The sequence below is a fragment of the Polyodon spathula genome, chromosome 15, assembly GCF_017654505.1.
Source record: "Polyodon spathula isolate WHYD16114869_AA chromosome 15, ASM1765450v1, whole genome shotgun sequence".
In the NCBI taxonomy this organism is placed as follows: domain Eukaryota; kingdom Metazoa; phylum Chordata; class Actinopteri; order Acipenseriformes; family Polyodontidae; genus Polyodon; species Polyodon spathula.
In genome coordinates, this window is record NC_054548.1 from 17921705 (window position 1) to 17945480 (window position 23776).

The following is a 23776-nucleotide window of genomic DNA, read 5'->3' on the forward strand; positions in this document are numbered from 1 at the left end:
GAAAATATGAACAGAATTAACACTCTCTAAATTAAAACAATTATCTAGAACATTTATCCAATTTGGGCTTATTTCATTATTAACCAAAATCTGAATATCAATACCAATATAAATATATCCTTACCTCTCTCAGGCATTTTAAACGTGCTGGTCATCTGTCCTGGTGGTAATGCCACTAAACTGGGAGCTGCAGTGCTGGATGCCTTGCCGTTTTCCAGTCCACTATCTCGCGTCTTCCTGGTCACAGATTGATCGCTACCAGCCTTGTCTTTAAAGCTGAAGCTAAATGGCTCTTTAGAGACAGATGGGCTGCCGGAGGACGCCGAGCTTGTGAATATGTTTTTAAGGGATTCATTGCCAAAGACAAATTTGGGAGGCAATACCACAGCTTTGGTTGGAGTTTCAGAGCTTGGAGTCATGGCAACATTCGGTGCAGCACAAGGGGATGGAGAGTTCTGTGAAGGTAAGTCAGTTTGCTGCCTGATAATTTCATCTAGCATGGCCACAGCACCTTTACCACATGGAGACTGCCGTGGGGTGATGCCCTTCGATGAAGATGGCACTACCAAGATCTGCTTCTCCTGGGCTTTGTTGGCGTTGTCAAAGTTTTCCTTGAAGGAGTTTGCCACTTCTTGCTGCTTAAAACGAACAGCCAGCTGCTCCACCTTCCCCTCTCCTTCAGTAAAATCAAAAGCACTCCAGACCCACGCCCTCTCTGCTCCTTTCATTGGCTCCAGCTTCATATCAGCCGTAACCCAGTGGTTGGCGCACAGCTTCAGCACCTGGTCCCTCCTCATGACAACACGCACCCGCTTGTTGTCATAGTTCTGCAAGATCTTTAAGTCCCCAATGCCCCTCTCTTTCCACTGGCTTAGATCTTTGTCATATCGGTAGAGCTTGGCTCTGTGGCTGAAAACCACTAGTTCATTCTCTTCCCCAGTGGAAATGTCTACCAAATCAGGTAGGGGGACAACTGGCTCAAAGTACTGCCCGTCCCTCTCCTCTTCCTGAGTCACTTCAGAATCTTCATCAGTGCCAACAGATATCCTGCTCTGGTTCAGTTTTGACGGGGACTTAGCAGGACTCAAGACGGGCTGGAAGTTGAAGTTAAACCCAGCTGTGGATTCTCCAAAACGGAAGAGACTCTTTTGTAAAGGACTGCTGGCTAATGGTGAGGCATAGACAGAAGTGTCCACACTATCATCCAGGGCATCTTCACGTAGGTCATAGTTATCCCACTCCAGGGTTGGGCCTGTGCTTTCAGCATGGGGTTTGATGATCAAACCAGAAGCATTGCTAGCATTTGGGAGGATGCTATCCTTCTTTTGGAGCGTTGCCTTGTCGTCCGTCAAAAAGGATTTTAGGTCTTTTAGGCCGCTCTTCATTTCTTCAGCTTTCTGAATAAGATGTGCCGTCCTGCCAGAGTCAACCAGCTTGTGAGGTGTCTGCAAAGGTATGTCCAGCAACAGCCTCTGGCACTCCTCAAACTTAAACTTAAATTCCTCTGCCAGCTCTGGCATTTTAAACTTGACAGCCAGCTGCTCCAGTTTAGCATCTCCATCAGAAAAGTCATTAGCCAACCACATCCAGGCTCTGTCTGAACCAGAGAGGGGCTTCAGGTTCATGGTGGTGGTAATCCAGTGGTTAGCACAGACCTTCAGAACCTGCTCTCTCCGCATGAGCACTCGCAGCCTTCCATTTGTCTTGTTCTTCAAGAGCTTCAGGGTGCCCACGCCTCTTTCTTTCCACTGACCGATATCAAGATCAAACCGAAACAGCTTGACTCGCTGGGAGTACAGGATGTCCTCATCCTCCTCCCCTGTTACAAGATCCACCTTTTCTGGCAACGGAACAACAGGCTCAAATTGAATGTCATCATTCTCATCTGTCTTGTATATATCTTCTTCCTCCTGCTGCTCCAAAGAATTATCTCCCTTCTGGTCAGCCTTCAAACCAGTAAACAGCTGTTCACCGGCTCTAGAAAACCCTGTGAAATCGGGGTCCTTTCGACCCAACTGGATACCATCCCCACCTGACATTTTAGCTAAATCAGCAAAAGTAAATGTGTTGGGTTTGCCGGTAAAAAGGGGATTTTCCTCCACTGTTGTGGTGGAACTGGACTCTCTAGCCTTTTCTTTTTCTCTCTGCTGTTCAGCAAAATTCTTCAGAGACATGGCAGCAGAACCACCCATAGGCATTGCATTTTCACCAGGATCAGTCTGCTTACTTGACTCTTGAGTGCCAAACTTGAAGCCCCCTGCTGGAACAGGAACTGAAAACATAAATCCACCTCCACTTGTAGGTTTATTTTCAGTCTGAGACAGAGGGGCCTTAAATTTGAAGGATGATGCAGAGCTCTTTTCTTCAGTATGACCAAACTTAAAACTGTTGCTGGTACCAAAATTGGCTTTAAATCCTGTCCCTGAAAGTTGGCTAGGTGCAGGTTGCCCGCTGAAGGTGAAACTGAAGGATGAACTTGACAGTGTAGCTTGAGCAGTGCTTTTAGCATTAGGGTTAGGAGTTTGGCAGGAAACGCAGGTTGCAGAGGCAGTTTCATTTCTTACTAAACACGTATCACAATCCCACTGTCCATCTTTTTTACCAAAAAGTGCAGAAAGCTCATTTTTGGAAGGCGTCTGGCTTGTTTCACTAGAGATTTTAAATGGAAAGGTGGACGCTGCCTGGACAGATGACAAAGTTTTGCATGGAGTCTGGCAAGAAACACACTTAGTAACAGCTGCTTCATTTCTTACTAAACACACATCACAGTCCCACTGTCCATCTTTTTTACCAAAAAGTGCAGAAAGCTCATTTTTGGAAGGACTCTGGCTCGTTTCACTAGATGGAAAGGTGGACGCTGCCTGGATAGATGACTGAGAAGTTTTGCACGAAGTCTGGCAAGAAACACACTTAGTAACAGCTGCTTCATTTCTTACTAAACACACATCACAGTCCCACTGGCCTGTCTTCTTGGTAAACTGTGCACCAAACCCTTGCTCTGCAGTTTTATTCATATCAGATTTAACACCAATTTCAAATGCAGAGGGTCCCAAACCACCTGGTGCAACAGCAACATCTTTGCAACTTGGTTTTGGAGTCTGACAACATATGCATTTTCCAGCAGTTGCACAATTTTTTCCTGAGCATATATCACAGCCCCATTCACCCTCTTTCTTTGTGAACTGTTCTCCAAAACCTCCTTTTGTGGTGGATTTGCATTTTTCATTGCCAAGGCTGAATGTGAACTTTGAAACAGCCAGAGCAGAGACTGTACACGAGTCACTACCGGTTCCAAATTTGAACGCAGAGGGTGCTTGAACATTTGCAAACTGTGTGCCAAATCCAGTGATGCTACTTTCCTTTGTTGATTCTTTACCAAACCCAAAGCTAAATGTTACAGGAACAGCTGATGGCACAGTGAACCCTTTACTAGCTTCCGAGCCTCCTTTAACTGCAGGTTGTAATTTAGCATTGGGATTGGGGCTTTGACAGGCTGCACAGAACACAGCAGCTTCAGAGTTCCTCACTACGCATACACTACAATCCCACTCTCCTTCCTTCTTAACAAACTGAGCTCCAAATCCAGAGTCTCTGGCAGCATGATGAGAAGTAGTGTTTTTTTTTAATATTTCTTTCCCTGGTTTGTCATCATGTTTTAATGGAGATTTGGGCACCAATCTTTGAGCCTCTTCAAATTTAACTTTAAAGAGTGCTGCCTCCTCTGCAGATTTGAATCTTACAGCTAGCTGCTCTGGTTTTGGCATTTCATCAGCATAATCTATAGCATACCATACCCATGATTTATCTGAACCAGCATTGGGATTTAAATTCATATCAGGCGTAATATAATGATTTGCACAGATTTTCAGCACCTGCTCTCTCCTCATTAGTAGACGGACTTTACCGGATGTTCTGTGCCTCAGTATCTTAATGTTCCCAATACCTCTCTCCTTCCATTCTTTTGCCTCAGTTTCAAAGCGGAAAAGTTTGGCTCGGTTGCAGAACATTTCTTCCTCGTCCTCCTCTCCAGTCTTGACATCTACCTTCTCAGGGAGTGGCACAATTGGCTCAAAATGAGGCCCATCTTCATCTTCTTCATGAGTACTGTCATGATCACTCGCTGCACCTTTTTCTTCCTGCCGAGTGCCTGCCACTACAAAACCTGGCTTGTTGGCATTTGTGAAACTGAAAGGTTGCTCAACTTTACCAAACAGATTGGGTTTGTTTTGACTCTGCATTGCAAGATCAGCAAACGAGAATCCGGGTGTATTTTTACTGCCGAAACTGAAGAGGCCCACTTGAGATGGTACTGGATCCTGGACAGGAGCCTTTGGTGCAAGATGTCCTTCTGATCTGGCTGGCATATCCGAAGTCAAAAGCCCCAGAAGACTTTCATTGGCATGTCTGACCTGTGGGGATGAGAATGTGAAGTCACCATCATTGGATTTAAAGTTAGAGTTAAATTTGAATGTGGCAGCCGGTGTGGACTGTGTAACTACTGTTGCTCCAAAACCAGGTACCTTAGGTGCTTCAGCCGGAACCTGTTGCCCAAAGCTTATTTTACCAAATTCCACGGTCTTCCCCTCAGAAAGCTTGGAAACCTGGTTCCCCACAGAGGGTTTTGTGAAGTAACCTGGTTCAGGGAGAGGAGGGTTTGTACTGGCCTGAGGGACAGTGTGGTTGTAATACTCCTCGCTATAAGGGGACAATAAACTGGTTGCAGGAGACTCGAAGCGCAGCTGAGCCCCGTAAACTTCTTGAGAGTACATGCAGGCTGATGAGGTCTGCAGGGGTGGAGTATGGGTCGGCTGTTGTTGATATGCATACATGTGCTGCTGAGGTGTGAGCCGGTTTATCCCAAACACTGGTGCCTAGAAAACAAATCAAACAAAAAGCATGTTTAATTTTAATATAAATACAGCAATATATAAACTCAAGGCATGCTGGAAAATGATCAAATATAAAATTGACCTTGGTTGGAGTGACATTGGCAGCTGTTCTGAGGAGGTACTGGGAATTGTATGCAGGAGATTGGTTGTAGTATACTGATGGACCTGTTGTAGAGACTGCCAGGAAAAAAAAAGGTTAACACAACTCAATATACAAGTAAAATATTAAAAAAACCAGAACACCACAATTATGGTCTACCAAATAATTTAAAAAAACCTTTGGGTTATGGTGCTACATTTTTGCTAGTTTTACCCCACTGAGCTTACTAAATACACTGAAAACCTTGTGATCATGTTTATATACCTTCACTTTTAATCACATAGAACAGTAAGTTTTGTATTAGTTGAACAGCAGAGGTAATGCAATTAGTAGTTGCAACATGTGGTTGACTCAATAAACTAGGCGATTCTATTATGCAGTTTACAGCATGTTGGTATCCGTAGAGATAACCTTAAGAAAGCTCTCTTACAAGTATCTACTTTCAAAGCAGGACAAGCAAGTGGGGTTTTTGCATTTAACCATAATCAAACCCTTGTTCATTTAATGGTAGCAGTTTGAGAAATTATTCATCGGTATGCACACACTGAAGAAACATTGGAATGAAAAGAAAGCGACTTGCAATACAGATTTGATTGGTCGACGCTCAATTGTATGATCCATGTATACAATACCGAATTACAAATACATATAAATATGAACTCAAAAAATAAAATGTAAATATGATAATTTGAATATAGAAAATATACCGTTGCTGGTATGTCTGTTGACAAGTGGGATTCCATACCGTAGCCAAATAGTACAAAAAATGGTACAAGTGCTGCACAAGACATTTAAAAATTTTTTTTAAAAAAAAATGCTTATTAAACTAAATATCTACCTGTTAGTGGAGCACCATGGAAACTTTGTGCTGCTGGGAAGCTGTCTGGAAGAGCATCAGCCATGAAGGTATCCCCGTACAATCGGTGATGTGGAGATGCAACAGCGCCAGAAGTGTTGGCCTTCAAGTCGTGGACTTCATTCTATAACAAACAGTAAACCAACAATTACTACACCTGGAAGCACTGGTATAGGGCATCATTAGTAATTTCACAAAGCACCTCTACAAATCTCAAAACACTATACAAAAGCACAGTAAAACAAATGAAGTAAAAGAAAGTGCACTGTCCAAAAAATAAAAACGTATTTACTGCTCCAGATTTGCAATATCTACAAAGTGTACCTTGAGGGCTTCCACCTGCTGACAAAGCATCTGCAGCAAGGACTTCTGGTCCTCTACCCAGTGAGGTGGTGTCTTGGGGGAGAACTGTAACAAAAAAAAAAAAAAAAAAAAAAAAAAAAATGTAGATATCCTGTAAATTTACGGTCGAGAAAAAAAAAAAAAAAAAATAAGACAAAGTGCTCTATGAAGCAGACGTACCCTATGACTCTTTGATGGAGAGGTGATATTTTTTGTTGGCGCTGGAGTAGAAAACTTTACTTGTGTAGTGCTAATGGGGTCTGCAATGTGGCACGGACTAGTGTTGGTGTCGTTAACCTCCTCCTCTTCCTCCATATCCATAGCTTCACCGCTCTCCCCAAGCTGCTGATTCACATCATCCATCAGCTCACCAAGCTCATCTATTGATACAGGAAGCTGGCAAGACAATGAAGTGGAGAGGATGGGAGACGGAGAATGATCATAAAAAACATGGAATACCTTACCAGAAATCAGTATTTTTTTTTTTTTTATATAGGCAAAAGCATAGAACTTTGTTGTTCAATTAAGAAAATGCAATATGAAAGACCTCTCAGGTTTAGACTCTCAGGTTCAAATGCAACAAACTCATCGATTTAGTATGGAGCTGTGTACTAAGTTGCAGACTCTGTGGTAACTTTTGCAACTAAGAGATAGGAAACAAAGTTGGGGACTAGCTGATCTCTAGCTTTAGTGCAGAGCTCAGGGTTAACCTCTTTACTGGAGTGTGCTACCAAACAGAAACTGAAGTGGTGGTCTCAAAATCTGAGTGATTGGTTCCAGCCATTATATTTTAGAAGTGTTATATTTCATTACAAGATTGATTTTTTTTTTTTTTTTTTTTTTTAAACTTATGTACGGAAATGCATTTATGCACAAAAGTAAATATTAAGGCTTAATTGCATAAGGATATTTTCCCATTTCATATGTATAATCTAATTTTCCTAAAACTCCAGGAAAATTAATGAAGCTGCATTAGAGGACAAACATAACATGTATTAGTTGTCATTATTTAATTCACACACAAAACAAATGCATTTGTTTACAAGACCAAAAGGTGTATTGCAGACTATAAAAAGGTGTAAATCGAATCAGAAATGCTAATTAGATATTTCAGGTATAGCCTATAAACACTTAAATTGTCAGTACATCCATACAAAGACAATCATGGCCAGTAGTCGTGTGCAAAATTATACAATTTCAGGGTGTATAAAAGACTGTTCTGAAAAACTTTGGCAGACAGCCAAAAGGATTCCACAGCAACTCTGTAGCGCTCAACTGCACAGAATACACCTGTAAGCAGATTCAATGCTGCCTTCCCTGTGAAAGAGGCATACAGTAGAGGCTTTAGCTCTATCCCTAACAGCCTCACTACAGTCAAGTCTACACACGTTCTACCGGGCCTCTCTTTTCCTTGTTGCGTCAAGGCAATAAGCCACGGGGAAATTAAATATTTTTTTCTTCAAGCAGTGTTACCAGTTTAACAAATTTCTCGCCAAAACTAGTGATTTTAAGGGCCGACTTGGCGAGATTTGTTGTGAAAAGCAACTAGCTACAAACCTTGTGATTTCCAGGACAGTTATCAGAGAACTTCAGAGATATAAAATTATCCTGTATTAGCAAAGTCCTTTTATAAAGAATTATTGTCAGAGTAATTAAATGAAATCCAATAATGCCCCATCCCATTTGAATATGCACGGAACTTCAATACGAGCCTGTTGCTAAGCTAAGGACAACAACCACAAGCCTGTTCCTAGGGGAGACCAGATTTCGCCTAACACCGTACCTGCATGAACCACCCGCCCACCCAGCGTTCCCACACTTCCAGATTTAGGACTACACCACTGCTCATGACATGGTTCCGTAACATCAGCAGTAAGTTTTGCAGACACAAGAAACCGTGATCTCAGATTTTACAATTAAAGAAAAGTATAAAATGTAAATATGTACCGTTTTTGCCACCCACTTCAATTTGGCAGCCATCTGTTCCGCCGGCCCTGTACACAGCTGGGGACCATCATGAGCCGTTTAATTTGTTGCAATTGGTATTAACTTGTGTACTAGTTTAGAATCGCCCTCTGTACTAACCACAGGATCAGCCCCAGTTAGTAGGCTCCTTTTAGTTTGTTGCAATTGACCCTCAAGCTTTCCACAACTTGCACAAATGTAGGAAATGCACTCTTCTCGTAACGTACAGTATATCACCCCTTCATTTTTCAATAAAAGGTTTCCTCTAGCCATGGTTAAATGGAACAAAGAAAAAGATTTGTTTGCAAACTGAACCGCATTACCATGCATGTGTAAAGGAAAGATACCTACTTTTTCAATTTCTGCAGCATTAGCGTTGAAGCCGTCCAAGATTTTTGACAAATACTTTCTGGACTTCCGTAAAGACATTTTACTCATCTCTTGACCTTCTATTACAGAGTCTCCAATTTCTTCAGCTCTCCTTTGAAAAATCTTAAAATAATAATTAAAAAAAAATATCTATATATAATAATAATGCTGCCATTAATTTTTTTTTTTTAAAAAGACCAAGAAATAGAACTTTTTTAGTAACTCCCCTGGCCCCCTCCAACCACTCACCCGTGCAAGATGCCAGAAAGCTACAACAGTATTTATGGTCTCAAAGGCCGCTATTGCATCATCTGTGTTGCCTTCAACTTCACACAGTGTAGCAAAAGCAATCTGCGCATCCTCTTCATAATCCTTAACTTCAGCAATCTGAAACGAAGGAAGCATTTTATTGCCTATTCCGATATAAATTTGCTAAAATGATGGCAACAAGTATGGGTCTGTGACAGACAGCGAAGGTATTTGAACTGTAAATCTCCCTCCCAACCAGAAGATGAGCTGTGTAAGGCTTTTTGTATGTTTTCCCCTCGACTGGCGGACTCAACGGTAGGTAGAAACCGGAAGTCAGCCATCTTGAGGAAAGGGTTTAGCTGTAATTTCTCAAAACAACTCAATTTGGATAAAGATATGGGTCAGGCTGCGATTGTAACCAGCCCATTGCCATAGTTTTATCCAGGGAGGAGTTTGGTGGTACAAAGGGGACACAGTTACGGGAGTAAGGCTCCTTGCACTGAGATGTAGTTCCCAGCCGGGAACTTTTTGTGTTGTCATTGTGTTTGTTTATTGCAGCAGAGTAGGAGGAGATCCAGCGCTGCAGCCACGGAGCCAACTCATCCACAAATCACTACCTCACTGCATAGCACAGCAAGGACACTTTCCCCCGGACTCCCCCATTGCTGGTACAGGGGCGACTGGATTTAATGTGTGTTTTTTAATTTAAGAAATAGACGTTTTTGGAACGTGTACAAGTGTGCTGACTTGTTATTATCACCCCGCTCACCGTCCTGTCACAGGGTGTTAATAAAAAATCCAGCCCTTCATATGTACATCACAACAAGATATCAAAAACATCAATACGGGCTATGCAGGAGTTTGGACGACATGCTAAATAAAATACAAACTGGCCACGTTTCACCTCTGAACATGAAATTGCACCAATGTCTACTGTACCTGAATATCTTTACTGTGAAAGTGCATGAACAAGGGGTCAATAGGTTCAGGAATACTACTTCTCTTCTTTATACTCTCCAACATGGGCAGGGCCATCTTCCAATAGTGAACACTCCTGCCAATATATTCCTTCTGATCATAAAATGAGTTTAGGCCACTCCCCTAAAAACATAAGACCAAAGTTTTTAGCGTGGAAAGTAAACAGTCACTATACTGTAAGTGCATAAATCACAAAGAAAGAAAACTCTTTTTTTCGGTAAACTCACAGTTTCTAGAAGATGTTGTGCCCATCTTATAGTTAAGGCAGGCTGCAGCCCATGCTTCTCCCCTGCTCTCAAAGTGTTCATTTCTTGCTGAACTAAAAGCCTAAGCTTGGCAGAAGTCCCAGGACTAAAACAAAAACAATATGAATGTTGATTGTGGTAAACATTAAGCAATACTGGACATGCAGACAAGGTTAGAGCAAAGTCATGCACACACTAAAAACTTTTAATTTAAGACATCAAAAATGATACAGTAAAAAAAAAACTTCATTAATCCTTTGCGGTCTGACATTACAATTTTCCCTTTCCATCAAAAAGACGCCAAGCACAGATCGCTAGTCGTTTTTTCTCCAGAAAAAGCGGAGAAACCCTTTGAATGGCCGAGTGAGACAAATATGCGTGATTCCCAGGGTCATGTATTAACTGTAAAAAACTGTATTGTTTACATTTTAAAAAGGAATTAGAGCTTTGCAAAATAAAACATGGTTGAACCAACACAGTTCAGTTGCCATAAAGCAATATTGTTTCAATTCCATTTAAAAATGCTTCTCAAATCCATACTCATCTAAATGGATACCAAACCTTAATTTCACTGAGATAAGCGTTTTATATTGCTAACCTGCTATGGTAAAATCATTAGTAAAACCACACCACTATTCTGAAGAGAAAGATATACTGAGACTTACAGTGCTTTTTTGTGAATGAGGTTATACACAGCATCCCACCAATTTCGCTGTCTGTCCGTGCAAAGCAGTTTGACAATGGGGAGCGGTAAACATCTAGGCTCGAACGACTGCACATTGTAGCTAATTTTGGATTTCTCTCGCAACTGTGCAAGGCTTGTAAACACCACACCACACAGGAACACCTGCAGAAAGAAAGATGCATTATCATGCAACGTTTATGGAGAGACAGAGAAAAAAAAAAGGGGAATGGTGGGGGGGCTTGTAAGTTTCCCACCTCAAGATCTAGGAGACAGATGGACTCTGGAGCATTGGTTTCAAGCTTTGATGTTTCTTGAGGCAGTCGAGGGAAAAGCTGCTTCAACCAGTCTCGGAAGGAGGGCTTCCGGTCCATTAAGGCCCACTGCAAGCCAAGCCACGTCAGGTGCTGCAGATTTCCACTATGTAAAGGAATAGAGCCTGTAGAAAGAGAGAAAACACACCTGTTCAATAGATATTTGGAAACAGAATGCTTTAAAATCTACAATATATGTTAAAGTTAATATTGATAGGTATGAAAGTTTACTGTTGTTGTGTTTGTTGTGCACATTTCACCTTTCCTCAGATGTAACGAACATTCAAAATCACTACATATATTCCTTGCATCTAAACACCCCAGCTTTCTTTACTAATCTTTGTAGCCGTGTCCTCCAATTCCAACAGTGGTATTCATTTTAAACACAGACCTGTATTTGTCTGCTCCATAGTATTAAATAGTCAATTCAAAACTTCAAAAAAGCATGGTAGAATCTTACCATTATCACACCTGGCAAGTTCTCCCAGATCAGGCGGCTGCACTGCAACATTCCTGATGTTGTCATTTCCAATGAAGGAAGGCTCAGCAACAGCCTCGCTCCCAAACAAAGTCTCAAACAGAGAGTCCTGCCCACTTCTGTTGGCAAACGCTTCTACTACCTCTTTAAAGAAATCTTCTTTGTCATGGCTTAAATTATAAAGCATATGGCCTGAAAAGTCAAGAACATTTCAGTTTATTAAACTGATAACCATACTGACAAAGCACCTGCTAAATCCCTATACATGTCTCTCTGGTGCAAGGGAAATAGTTAAAAGAACATGTTAGTGTTTTCTGAAAAAAAAAAACTTAAAACAAAGCACAAAACAAGTTCATGGCTCCTGAGATAGGAGGTGTGGAAAGAGCTGTGGCAAGGCTGCCTTTTCAGAAACCCCAACAGGGATGTTTCATTAAAGGATACTGCACCTTACCACTCCAGCTATTTATTTCATCACACTTTCTGCTTCCATAAATGAACACAAATAAAGAAAACACGCAATAAAATAAAATAAAAATATATGTTACCCGAGTGGCTTTGTCGATCGCATGCTAAAAAGTCCATCAACTCTTGAGATGTCTCAACTCTTTTTATAGATTTCATCTTTGGTCGTGGCACCTTATACATAAAAAATAAAAAAGCAAAACTTCACTAACATCATGCTAAAAATATCTTCTTTGACTGAGAACTACTGAAGAATTGTACTGTTGGAAAAGCAGATCCCTGGCAATGGGGATATAGTGAGGGTTAGCATACATACATCACAAGTTTTGCTTATATCGAGAGAACCCGTTGTCCAAGTTATTAACTGCACATTTTCAAAATATATAGTGCATCATAATGTAGGGCAGCGCAGAGGTTATCTGCCTCATAGCCGGTCAGTCAGTTAAAATAGCATGACATGTCAGACCTACCTGATAGGCTATGAGGTAACACAATGAAGCAAGGTCTGTGACAGCTCTCCACTGAAGCTCATTTTGTTCGGCCATCTTCAACAGCAAAGAACCAGCATGCAAGTAGAGATGCCCTCTCATTTCAATGAAAGCGACAGACAAGTCATCTTTTGTGCCTGTCACTAAATTCTTCACAGACTGCATGGCATGATCAAAACTACAGCAAAAGAGATAAAATTAATAAAAACTCCCAAAAGAAATGATAAACAAACATGAAAAGAAAACATGATAAAATGTCATGAAATCAAAAACAAACTGAGAATCTAACACCTCCAAAAGGTATTTTTTTAGGGGTTGGAGCCATAATATTAAAATCCCATGGGAATCCCAAGCACAACACAATTTGGAGGAAACAGTAATGTTTCCTTAAGACTACAAAAATCAGAGGATAACCAGAATATAGAGATGGGTCTGTATATTCGAATACACAAATAAATATTCAATAAATATTTTAAATGCTGACGGGGGTCGCAAGGATGTGGTAGATTCAACTGTGACTTTTTTTTTTTTTTTTTTATGCACACCAACTTACAAAAACAGAATGCCCCCCCTATATTACTATTATTACTCCTTCCTTCATATCTGTGGGTTCTGCTTATCTTTATGCAACCAGAATTTACTTAGAGCCTGTCCACACTATGCCTTTAAACCAGCTTAAAAGTGCTAAATACGGTTAGCGTCCACAGCGTTTAATACCGTACTCAAGACCACCTCAGGGGGTATTAGATCACATCAGGTAGTGTGGTTTATCAGAAGTGTGGACGCTGTAATACTGCTCTACATTTTTTGTGTATCCTCCGTTATCCCAAAATGCTTTGTGGTATGTCTGGCAAAATACTGGCGCCTGAAGGACTTGCTTTTGGTGTAAACTCCACAATGGGTATTCATTTTTACGCTTAAAATAAATTAAAAAATAAAATAAAATCCACCACAAACACAACTAGTGGGGAAAATAACAAAATAACAACGTTAATTAGGTGACTGCAAAAATGAGATAAAAGTAGGATTGGGATGAACAATTCACAATTGAATCTAAAGCACAACACATTATCTTATCTTAAAATAAAACTATTCTAATAGTATGTGGGCGCATTAAGCCCAACTGAACATGAAACATTGCTTCAGTGTGGACGCTTGGAGCAGGATTAATTAGAACGATTTCGAGTACGGTTCTCGAGATCGGTTATGTAGTGTGGACAGGGCCTTAGTTACAGATATACCGTCATTTTTGGATCCTTCCAGAAGGATGTATTGTTTTGTAGTCCACTTTTAGGTAGAACTACTGTGGAAGGCACTCATGACACACTTTCTGAGGCAGTTAAAGATGCTGGACTGGGAGCGGTGTACTGTGGTATGTACTGACAGTGCCAGAGCTATGCCAGAGCTGAAGACAAAGGACATCATCCTGTCGCACTTGCAAAACCTACAAAACCAGCTGCGGCATTATTTTCCTCAAGTTACAGCAGCAGGTAGCCTTTAAATAAGAAATCCATTTGAAGAATATGCTGTTAAAAATGCAGCCTTGCCCCCAGCAATGCAGGGCAAGCTTGGGGTTTTATCATGTGGTAATACCCTGAAGCTCACTTTTCCAAAACAATTACTTTGTGATTTTTGGTTCTCTGCACATGGAATACTCAGAACTAGTATGCAAAGCCATGAAAGTGCTTATGCCTTTTGTATCGACATGACTTTGCAACCAAATTCGAAAATGCTGACTCACAATCTAAAGCAAACATCGTAACAGTCTCAATCTTGAAGATGACCTGAGAATGTAGATTGCCAGCGCAGAGCCTCATCTTAAAAGCAGATGCAGCCATCACACTGAAAAGGTAGGATACACTGTGTTTTTGCCTTTTATTATTTTTTGAAGTTGAAAATGTTCAATTACTAAAATTAGTCTGACTGCTAATGCACTTTACGCGTGTTATTTAAATGTTTTGAAATCGTAAATTTACATGGAAATTGGGGGTTGCGAGTTGTTCAACCTCAGAAAAAGGGGACCCAGACTGAAAAGTTTAAGAACCCCTGTGCTAAACCTTAAGTCAGACTATGTTATGTCTGTTGCACCAACCAACAATTTATCTGGCTGTACTACATCCGACGTTAATATTCTGCATCGGCTATTCAAAATGCACGTTCATGTGAATGAGATGTACATATTAAAAGTAAGCACCCTAATTAATCCTGCAATTCTACAGTAAACATATTCAGCTTGAAAACTGACAAATTTGTTGCCTTGTTTTCAGCTAATATTAACAGATCCCCGCTTGAGTTCCCCTGTAATGACTGCACCCAGCAGCTGCTGCTAGGTGGTCATGAAACAACTTCTGGGAGCATGGCAGTCTAACTAAATTAGAAAGCAAATTAAAATTTATGACGAACATAAAGACATACCAAATGCTAAGCAGAACAACAGCCGTTACCATAGACACGGTCTGAAGGGAAAAAGAAGCTCTAACTAGCACTTGTGCAGATATATAATTTGGAGCGAGTCGTTTGGGAATTCAAATTGTGATGGAAGAGAAGATGTGTTTGTATCTAAAATTCCTAAACCATGCATAACAATTAAACAACGCTGAAAAAAATTTCACTGAGAAACCCCCAAGCTTGTTGAATACTGCTTCAGTGCAATGGGACTGAAATACAAATCCTATCTTTTTTTTTTTTTTTTTTTTTTTTTTTAAATGGATAGACTGCTGTACGTGCAACTACAGTACACCATTGCTTTAACGAACATGTTGGGGTCCAAGCCTTTTGTTGGTTATATCGAGGGGTTTGTTATACCGAAAGGACAATCAAAATGAACGATAAACTGTTGCAGTAAGTTAATGAGATAAGACTGTTAATACAAGTAGAAATACCTGTTCATATTCTGCCTTTGCTTTATCCTATTTGTTAAAAAATTAAAACTGTGCTGAACATTTAATCAAAATCAGACTGACACAAATCGTTTCAAAGTGCACCAAATCTTAATCCAACATGCAAGAATCTCAAATCGAGCTTTTATTCCAAATCATCCCGACATGAAGTTTCACATGAAAAGTTCAGATCCAAGTTGTTTTTTTTGTTCTTTTTTCTTTAATCAATTTTGCGTTGGTGCTTCGTTGCGGAACAAGCCAAAAAGTGCTTTTTGAAAACCTATATTCGACAAATTTATACCTGTGTTACTCCTTTTTTCAACCTATCAATACTTTCCAGCTTTGTTGCAACATAAAATGATTTTCGTTTTGGATGTAGTTACACATTGCATGTTTCTTATTAAGACAAAAGAGTTCACTGTGGAGGAGGCATCCCGTGCGTACAGACCAGGATGTTGACAGTGTGTTTATATGATCTTTTTTATATTTGTATTTCTTTTTTTATTTGGGGTCCAGGGAAAAAACCTGATGTATACTATTATTGACATATATCTACTTGGAGTTGTTTTATTAATGTGTATCTGTAACAAAACAACAACTGTGAAACAAAATGAAATTATAAAAAATAAAAATAAATTTCACAGAGGCAATGACTAATAAGAATTAATTTTTTTTTTAAATCTATGGACTGCAGTACAATATAAAACACATACTGTTGACTTTGTGAAGGGATGGAGTAACGTAAACATTTGCACTGACCACTAAAAGTACAACCGGGTATGTCCCTTGTTTTCAATTACTTACAGGTTATTGAAAAAACAAAGTAACTTGATCGAAGAAATTTCGTCTTGGACATTATTTGTATACTTCGTGAACCCGGCCGGCTGCTCCAAAGAGTAAAGTTAACCTAGCGGGTTACACTATAAGTAGTCAGCTTGGAGTATACATATACGGATTTACCTTTTATTCTTTATTTCGGATATTCGAATACACGAAAATGTTGACCCTGTGTTTTCGAAAAGGAAGCTAGTCGCATTCCCATCCCTAATATATAGGGAATCTCATCTGCCTACCTTTGCAGGGCCACTCTGCCATGATGAACATCCTTAGCAGACAGTGTCAGGCGAACCAGATTACTGTGAGCCAGCAGCAGTTCTTTCTGCACTGTCCTACATATAGTTTTATCACACTCAGATATACCTGTAGAGCCAAAGTACTCCTGGGAAAAAGAAAGAAAAAACAAACAAAAAAAAACCACTGCGTTAAACTTACTACTGACAAACCATTTTAAAACAAAACATTACATAACAGAAAAAATATATAATGCGTTTCACAACCTCCTGCCTTGCATATGAAATTTAGAGGTGAAGCCGAGTGTTTAACATCAGTAATTTGAACAGACTAGAAAAAGCAACATTCAGACACCAAGGAACTAGGGGGAAAAAAACATCTATACCAAGTACAAACCTTTAGTGTCTGTACAACACAGGTGTACCAGTCTAAGCTGTAGCGCATGGTCCCTTTCTTCTCTGCACTGAGGCAGTGCCTCACAGCCTCATCAAGTCGCTTGTCGGAGCAATACAGGTTCACTAGCTTTATGTTCACGTGCACATCGCCAGGCCGAGCATGCAGCTCTGACTGCAGCAAGTCAAAAAGCTCATTCCAGCCCTGCTGCCCTGTTACACTCAACAACTTCTCCTACAGGAGAGGAAAAAGGAAAACGCAACACAGATTTATTCATTGACCTTTTGCCGATATAAAATAATCGATAGGCCTGAAGCAGCCCTAAAGGAGTTACATTTTCATTTGTATGTAATTAAATGTATTTCACGCTCCACTACTCGCTATGCCTACAAGACCTTCCCCACCTTCAGGTTAAAGACTGCTGGGCTTCCAGGAAAGAGCTTGGCTGCCCTCTCCACCCAGTATTCGGCTCTCCCATCTCTTTCTCCCTTGTTGCACAGTAACTCAGCAATCTTCAGGACCAGGTCTTTCTGTGCTGGGTTCAGCTCCACAGAACGCTGCAGACAAGGACATTTCTAGAGGTGAGCATTCTTTTTACAGTGCAAGATGAACTTTTATTGTTCCGTCTATCTATGAGGGTGAGGGTATGAGTTTCAGTTTTGTACTTAACATCTGTGTAACAAAATATCAACAGCATTTAAAATGCAAGCATTCATAATGGATTAAAAAAAAAAAAAAACACTTGCAAGACTAAGTTGAAAGTCACCACAGCTATCAAATGGTTGATAGTTTTGCTTAATAAATACTGACCTTGTAACATCCAACTGCCTTCTCAATGCTTTCCTCTTTTTCATAGAGCTGGCCTAGAAATTTATGTGCTTTGGGATCCCTTTCCTGCACAGTTAGGTAGGCTGAAATGTGTCTATTAATAAAACAATTCAAAAAAGATTATTGTAGACATCTTTATTTCTCTCCCCGCGTACAAGTACTGAAAATGTTGGACACATTTGTTCTTACCTTTTTGCAAGTTCATATTCTTTTGCTTCAAAGTACAATTTTGCAAACAAGAATCCTTTTAAAGGTTTCTGAAAGCAAAATAACAAGAATCTAAGTTGTGAAAGCTGTGAAGAAACCATTCAAATATTTATTGATAAGACTGACTGGCATAAACCCAAAGCCCTTAGGTGAGGTGGTCTTAGTGCAAATGAAGGACTTGTACAATGATACTGAAATGTAGTTTCTACAGCTGCTATCAGTATGCATATCTTTACCACATCCTTGTTATTTTTTTAATATTCCCCTTGATGGGAAATGAACACTAAGTTCCTTATTGTTACAGGATGAGAAAGTGGTGAGATTTGCAATTAATTTACAAAGATAATTTTCCTGCATGACAGCAGCCAAGTCACAGCACACAACGACTCAGTCGGCATTTTGCTGGCTTTATTTTCATCAATGCACAATAGTTGAAAACTGATGCAGCAGTGGGTACTGTGTGGGCGCCTACTGTAATGAACTAAACAGTTGCAGATCTTAATACAGCCAATTGTAAAACGTAAACCTCGTAGCACTGCATTTGTATTGCATAAATTAAATTTAAACGGGTCTATATATCATCCAGGTTGAAGACCCCAACTAGATTAATAGAGTTAAAGATAAGCGGTATTTAGATCTGCAGTTAGTGTTACTTATACTTGGGAAGTCTGTATCATTTGGTTACACTGGAGTATGCACAAACATGCTGTGAGTGGGAGTAGTGAATTGCAGTAAATTAACAACAACAGTTCTTTATTCTGGTCATGCCCATTAAGATTTAAAGATTTACAAAAGTACCGGTCGTACAGTAGTTACAATTCAGCGCCACTTATTTTTTTAAATCTCCGAGCCTACGTCCTTTAATATCTAAGTGCAGGAATGAATCTACCATTTACTTAACGATTACCGATATGTCTGACAATAATCCACACTCTGCTTGCATTATAAGCAACCCAACTACGCAGATTAATTTCAAAACAAGCATGCTGGCCGAGTCTTTGTCACATTAGAACGAAATGGGCTTCTCCCAAAACGAAAGCAAGAATTTACTGATCAGTCCCACTCACTTGAACATTTCAGTACAACCGCTTCAAGAAATACTTTCATTATTCTTAATTTAATGCGGCCTATCATATCAGCACTCGTGTTTCAACCTCTACTCGGTTACACACGGCCAGAAACACTCACCTCTTTAGCGGAAGGAGAAGAACTTTGCACCGATGATATGTAGCGATCCACCTCGGCCTTACTACGCCGCATGGCTCTAGGTTTAGTTTTCTGAATTCTTAGATACAAAATAGTTGCGGAATATAATATTTATATAAGAAACACACACAGTATTTTCGCTTTCTTATTACAAGTACCGTTTACATAATTTACATAGCGCAAGGCCCTAAAAATTGGAGACTAGCGCCCGCCTTCCACAACTACACGGCCGCCTGTCAAATTGTATAGCTGCACTGATTGGATACGATGTAAGAATTGTGAATTGATGTAGCCAATTACATTTGAAATGTAAATAGCTACCTTCCAGAAGAATATGACGCATGGCTGAAAAAAAAAACGGGAAGTTCCTTGTTTGTGCAAACAAGCAATTGAAGAAGCGGAAAAACATGACACAACAAGAACATCCTGCGTAAACTGCTTATATGTGATAATATATGAATTTACACATTTACGAACCTGAAAACATAATAAACAGTACACACGGTAACAGCAGGTGCATTTGTAGTGTCCCCCCCAGATTTGCTAATTGGGTTTTTTATTTACAACGTTACTGGTGAAAGTAGTAAATAACACAGGAGCCTGTTTGGCTCAACGGGAAAGGAAATAATTACGCAATCGATGCAGTGTGTGCGCTGCAGATAGTATGAGTCACAAAAAAAAAAAAAGAAACATTAAGTCAATGGTCATTCATATTGGTTTGCAGGTGTAGCCAGGCAACGAGAGGGAAACATTTAGAATCGCACTGCTCTCTGACATTCGCGTCAGACAGCATAACAACATGAAGCTGACAGCATTCATTTACTAAGCCTGCCGTGTACCTGTGTATTTATGTTTGTGTCTTTTAAATATAACAGGTATGTGACTTACTTTCCATCATTAATTCTGACCTAAAGTATTTTCTGTTATGTTTTGTCTTTAATGTAGTTAAATTCATATTTTTTTTAAATTATGTGTATAGTTAAAGGACAGGGGGCCATCGGGTTATTAGCGGCTGCTAGGTGGTGGGGTTATATTAATTTGTGTTGAAGTAATTAGTTAATTTTCTGTCATTTTGTGTTTGTATGGTTAATATTTACACTGTATGTATCATTGTTATTTATTTTACATTTTATCTGACATTCGCGTCAGACAGCATAACAACATGAAGCTGACATCATTAATGTACTAAACCTGCCGTGTACCTGTATATTTATGTTTTTGTCTTTTAAATATAACAGGTGGAACTAAATAAAATAGAGCTGGCATATTGGACTCGAACAACCTGGTCTGGGTTCATTGACTGAAACAAAACACACAACGCAAACTACACTACGTAAATACGGTATATACATCTTCGAGCAATTATCATCACCCCAAGTGTACTATTTTACCGGAGCGCTACAGTTGTCAATAAAGACGGCACAGCGAGTCCGCGCATTTACAAAATAACCGGGTTTATTATATATATATTACTATAGCCCTGAAAAACGTTAGGCTTTCGTGCTATGCTGGAGGATCATTGGGTTTAGGTGGTCTCCAGCGCGTGAGTTTACCGTTACTTAAATTCTAAAGGCGGGGGGCGGGGGAGGAGGTTACACAGGCATATGCATCGGAAAATAATTATTGTGTAAAACTGAATTAAATATTTCACAATAATTAAAAGATACTATGAGTTTGTTTCTTTTTCTTCATTTTTTAAATATTATTTTCCTCCGGCAAACACAATGGACACGAAAGCCGTTGCACAACGAAACTGAACAAAGACTTTTCCAAACTTTAGCCAATACGGTTATGATTATTATTGTTATTATCTTCATTGTTATTATAATGTGCATGGCCTTGGAACAGGTCAAATGATGTGCCAGTTATGTGTGAAACCCAGTAGGCATCTAAACACTGAGGGATGTGAAGGGCTAGGTAGGTGTAGTCAAGCTGTATATACTGTACTATGACCTTTGGAATGCTAAAAAATTACAATAGGTTCACATGTTTGCAGTCATAGTTTTCCCAATTGATACAGAGCACACAATCCATACCGCACGTTGTACAATAACATTGACTACAAGGCACCTAACATTTGCGAAATGAACACAACAGTTCGATAGTATAGATTTTATTAAATACTGGAATATGTCACTGTGAATAACATAAGAAACATATTAGAAAATTTGTGCAATGATTAGTATACATATAATTTTAAGTTGGGTGGCTTGGAGTGACACTTTCTTTTACATTCTGTTGCACTGTAAATGTTAAACCAACATTATGCAGTATTTCTTTTTGTAATTACTAATGCCATTTACTATTACCAAAGAAACAGACTGTGCCACATTTTTTCATGATTTGTTCTGATAAATAAATCCATTTGAAATATTCTAGAAATGTAACATTATTCCATAGTACGTAAACAATACTTGATATAGATAATGCTTTGAAATCCTGAGTACCGTTTTCACTACAGGTGTACATCTCTATTTATTTATTCATCCCATCCCTTGCTTGACACATTTTCTTAATTCTTATATAAATGCTGACTTCAAAAATAACAATTTTTCTAATTATCTGTTATTTCAGGCTGTTTAACATTTAAGGCAGAGTGATTTTAACAAAAAATAAATAAATACAAATCAAACTCACAAAAGTACATGTTGTCAAAACAAAGCATTTGGGCTACACAGTTAAAGATTCTTTCTAATTGAACTGCTATTATAAAAATAAGGCACAAGAAACAGAAAGGAGATATAGCAGGCTATACAACAGTGCCAATAGAAACAGTCCATTTTAAAAGCTATGAGATTTTTAGGTCAAAGTTGTCATGTATTCGGACCCACTTACTCACTTTCTATGCTGCCCGTACAATGTGTGATGGCTAGCGAGTTTCCAATAGGCTTGACTCTTACACCATTAAGGAAGCACCACTGCATTAAATCGGTAACATCTTATAAACCATCAATAATGCATCTAGTTCTGTGTCCTGAAAGTGTTATAAACATTAGCAATTTCTTCATAATAAGACGCTATAGCAATTTAATGTTACAAGAAAATGTAAGGCATTTATACATAACCAAGCATTCATCTCTACACTAGTAATGAATCATTAAAATGTGATTGTAATAAACAGGTATTCTTTGTTAATAGTAGTCAACCACATTAACAAATGTTTTAGAAATGGAGCGAGACCTACATTACAAATTGGACAAAAAGCATTTAATATAGTTTCTTTGGGCATTTAACAATCTACATGTCTTTATGAATAAATGCATTCCATAAATTTAGGAGAATGCAAGTTCCCATGTTCTTGTTAGTTGCACAAGTTTTCGTTTCTCCACAACCTTAAAGGGATTAACATTAAGTTAATTTCAATTTGCACATCATGCATTGGAGTAGAATTGTCATAAAATAGAGAGTATAGAAAGACCTAGAGTAACATATTTGGCGCAGATAAGATAGAAGTGTTTTTTGTTAATACATTGGTGTGAAATACAAAATCCTAAAAAGGTACAGTATAATTGACAAGATCGTTCTGGTGACAAAATCTATTATCCTTATCTTTTCATACCTTGATGTTTTCAAATTTTATTTTAAAACTAAATCCATAAGTTTGACTTCCAATGAATATACAGTTTTGCGTTTCCAAACCTTCAGATTCTGTCTATATTAAACTCATTTAGGTTCTAACCAAGCTCAGTATGGCTAGCGTTCATCTAAACTGTGCAAAGTGCACAGCTTGCAGTTTATTTACGTCCAACAGTTTCAGCCAGCTTCTTTAGTCTTTTCTTCAGCTCCAAAGGGAACTTCTCATAGCATTTCTTGCAGACCGGTTTCATGTCAAACTCCACAAACTTGTTCCTAAGCAGAAGTAAAATAAGGTTTGAGCATTTTATTTTTAGATAGATATAGTTCTGGGTACACCACTAACTGGAAATGTATGTACACAACATGCAGGAAAATGCATAATGTGCAAACTACACCAAAACATACAGAACAAACCTAGATAGGATGTCACATTAAAACATAAGCAACTGGAAACGTATTTATAAATTCTTCAGTAGAGACCCTTGTCTGAATCGAGACACCAAATAATTTTCAAAGTGTACAATATTTTTATTTTATTTTTTGGTTTTCCTGATGCAACCACCAAGGAACAGAACTGCTAAGCTTTTGATGCACTTAAATACAGACCATAAATGTTTTTATTTTCTATTTGGATACATAAATTGTCAGCAACTCCACTAACAAATGTACTGCAGTATAAGTTTTTGTTTTTCAAATATGTATGTGGTTTAAATTATTCATTGAAATAGTAAATTCATCAGGTAATCCAGAGCGTGGGATAACACTGTTTAACTGCACACTCTGTAGTTTGCCTCACTGCTCCCCATTGGGTGTGGCTCTCAGGGTGCCCCCCTCCTCTTAAAAACTTCAATTGGAAAATCCATGCACAATAATTACGAAAAGCGTAATTAAAAAGGAAAATAATTGGGAAATACAGCAAGATGTTGCATTAAGGCTCATGGCAGCACAGTGAAATTTGATGTAAAATACAAAGGAGTTACAATGCCATGTGAGAGTACAGGGGGTGTCAGTGCTGCATTCCAGGTAACCCTTAGCTTGCAACGGCTGGTACCTGCTTGGCTATGGTGCCCATTAAACTTTACCATCCTCTCATGAATACTTTGTTACAGCAGCACGCATAACTATCCTATATCTCTTGCATTATAAAATCCCCCCATAAGCGCCCCTACATATTTTAAAAAACCTGTAAAAGTAGGGGG

The 23776-nt window shown here is 39.1% G+C and overlaps 2 protein-coding genes across 13 annotated transcripts in view; both read right to left on the bottom strand.

Annotated features, from left to right (window-relative positions):
• The window catches only part of LOC121327463 (E3 SUMO-protein ligase RanBP2-like), a 31761-nt gene extending 12518 nt beyond the window's left edge, over positions 1-19243 (bottom strand). For 3 of the 6 annotated variants that reach the window (XM_041271518.1, XM_041271517.1, XM_041271516.1), the window contains exons 1-20: positions 18984-19243; positions 17778-17845; positions 17571-17682; positions 17165-17317; positions 16764-16994; positions 16370-16515; positions 12400-12595; positions 12013-12103; positions 11450-11659; positions 10933-11114; positions 10659-10840; positions 9976-10099; positions 9710-9871; positions 8771-8908; positions 8504-8644; positions 6368-6583; positions 6170-6253; positions 5828-5969; positions 4972-5066; positions 125-4871 (exon numbers count right to left, since the gene is read on the bottom strand). In XM_041271518.1, the coding sequence (XP_041127452.1) occupies positions 125-4871; positions 4972-5066; positions 5828-5969; positions 6170-6253; positions 6368-6583; positions 8504-8644; positions 8771-8908; positions 9710-9871; positions 9976-10099; positions 10659-10840; positions 10933-11114; positions 11450-11659; positions 12013-12103; positions 12400-12595; positions 16370-16515; positions 16764-16994; positions 17165-17317; positions 17571-17682; positions 17778-17845; positions 18984-19055 (7492 nt within the window). In that variant the 5' untranslated portion in view covers positions 19056-19243. The remainder of the gene's footprint in view (positions 1-124; positions 4872-4971; positions 5067-5827; positions 5970-6169; positions 6254-6367; positions 6584-8503; positions 8645-8770; positions 8909-9709; positions 9872-9975; positions 10100-10658; positions 10841-10932; positions 11115-11449; positions 11660-12012; positions 12104-12399; positions 12596-16369; positions 16516-16763; positions 16995-17164; positions 17318-17570; positions 17683-17777; positions 17846-18983) is intronic. The other 3 variants (XM_041271521.1, XM_041271519.1, XM_041271520.1) reach the window with 3 other exon arrangements.
• A 2406-nt stretch (positions 19244-21649) lies between these two features.
• Positions 21650-23776, bottom strand: part of LOC121327464 (LIM and senescent cell antigen-like-containing domain protein 1) — a 39100-nt gene continuing 36973 nt past the window's right edge. For 4 of the 7 annotated variants that reach the window (XM_041271526.1, XM_041271527.1, XM_041271524.1 and 1 more), the window contains exon 11: positions 22763-22850. Coding sequence is in view for 3 of the 7 variants with exons in the window: in XM_041271525.1 (XP_041127459.1) it covers positions 22736-22850 (115 nt within the window). In the remaining 4 variants the exon portion in view is untranslated. Of the gene's footprint in view, positions 22851-23776 lie in introns of all 7 variants that reach the window. The other 3 variants (XM_041271525.1, XM_041271529.1, XM_041271523.1) reach the window with 1 other exon arrangement.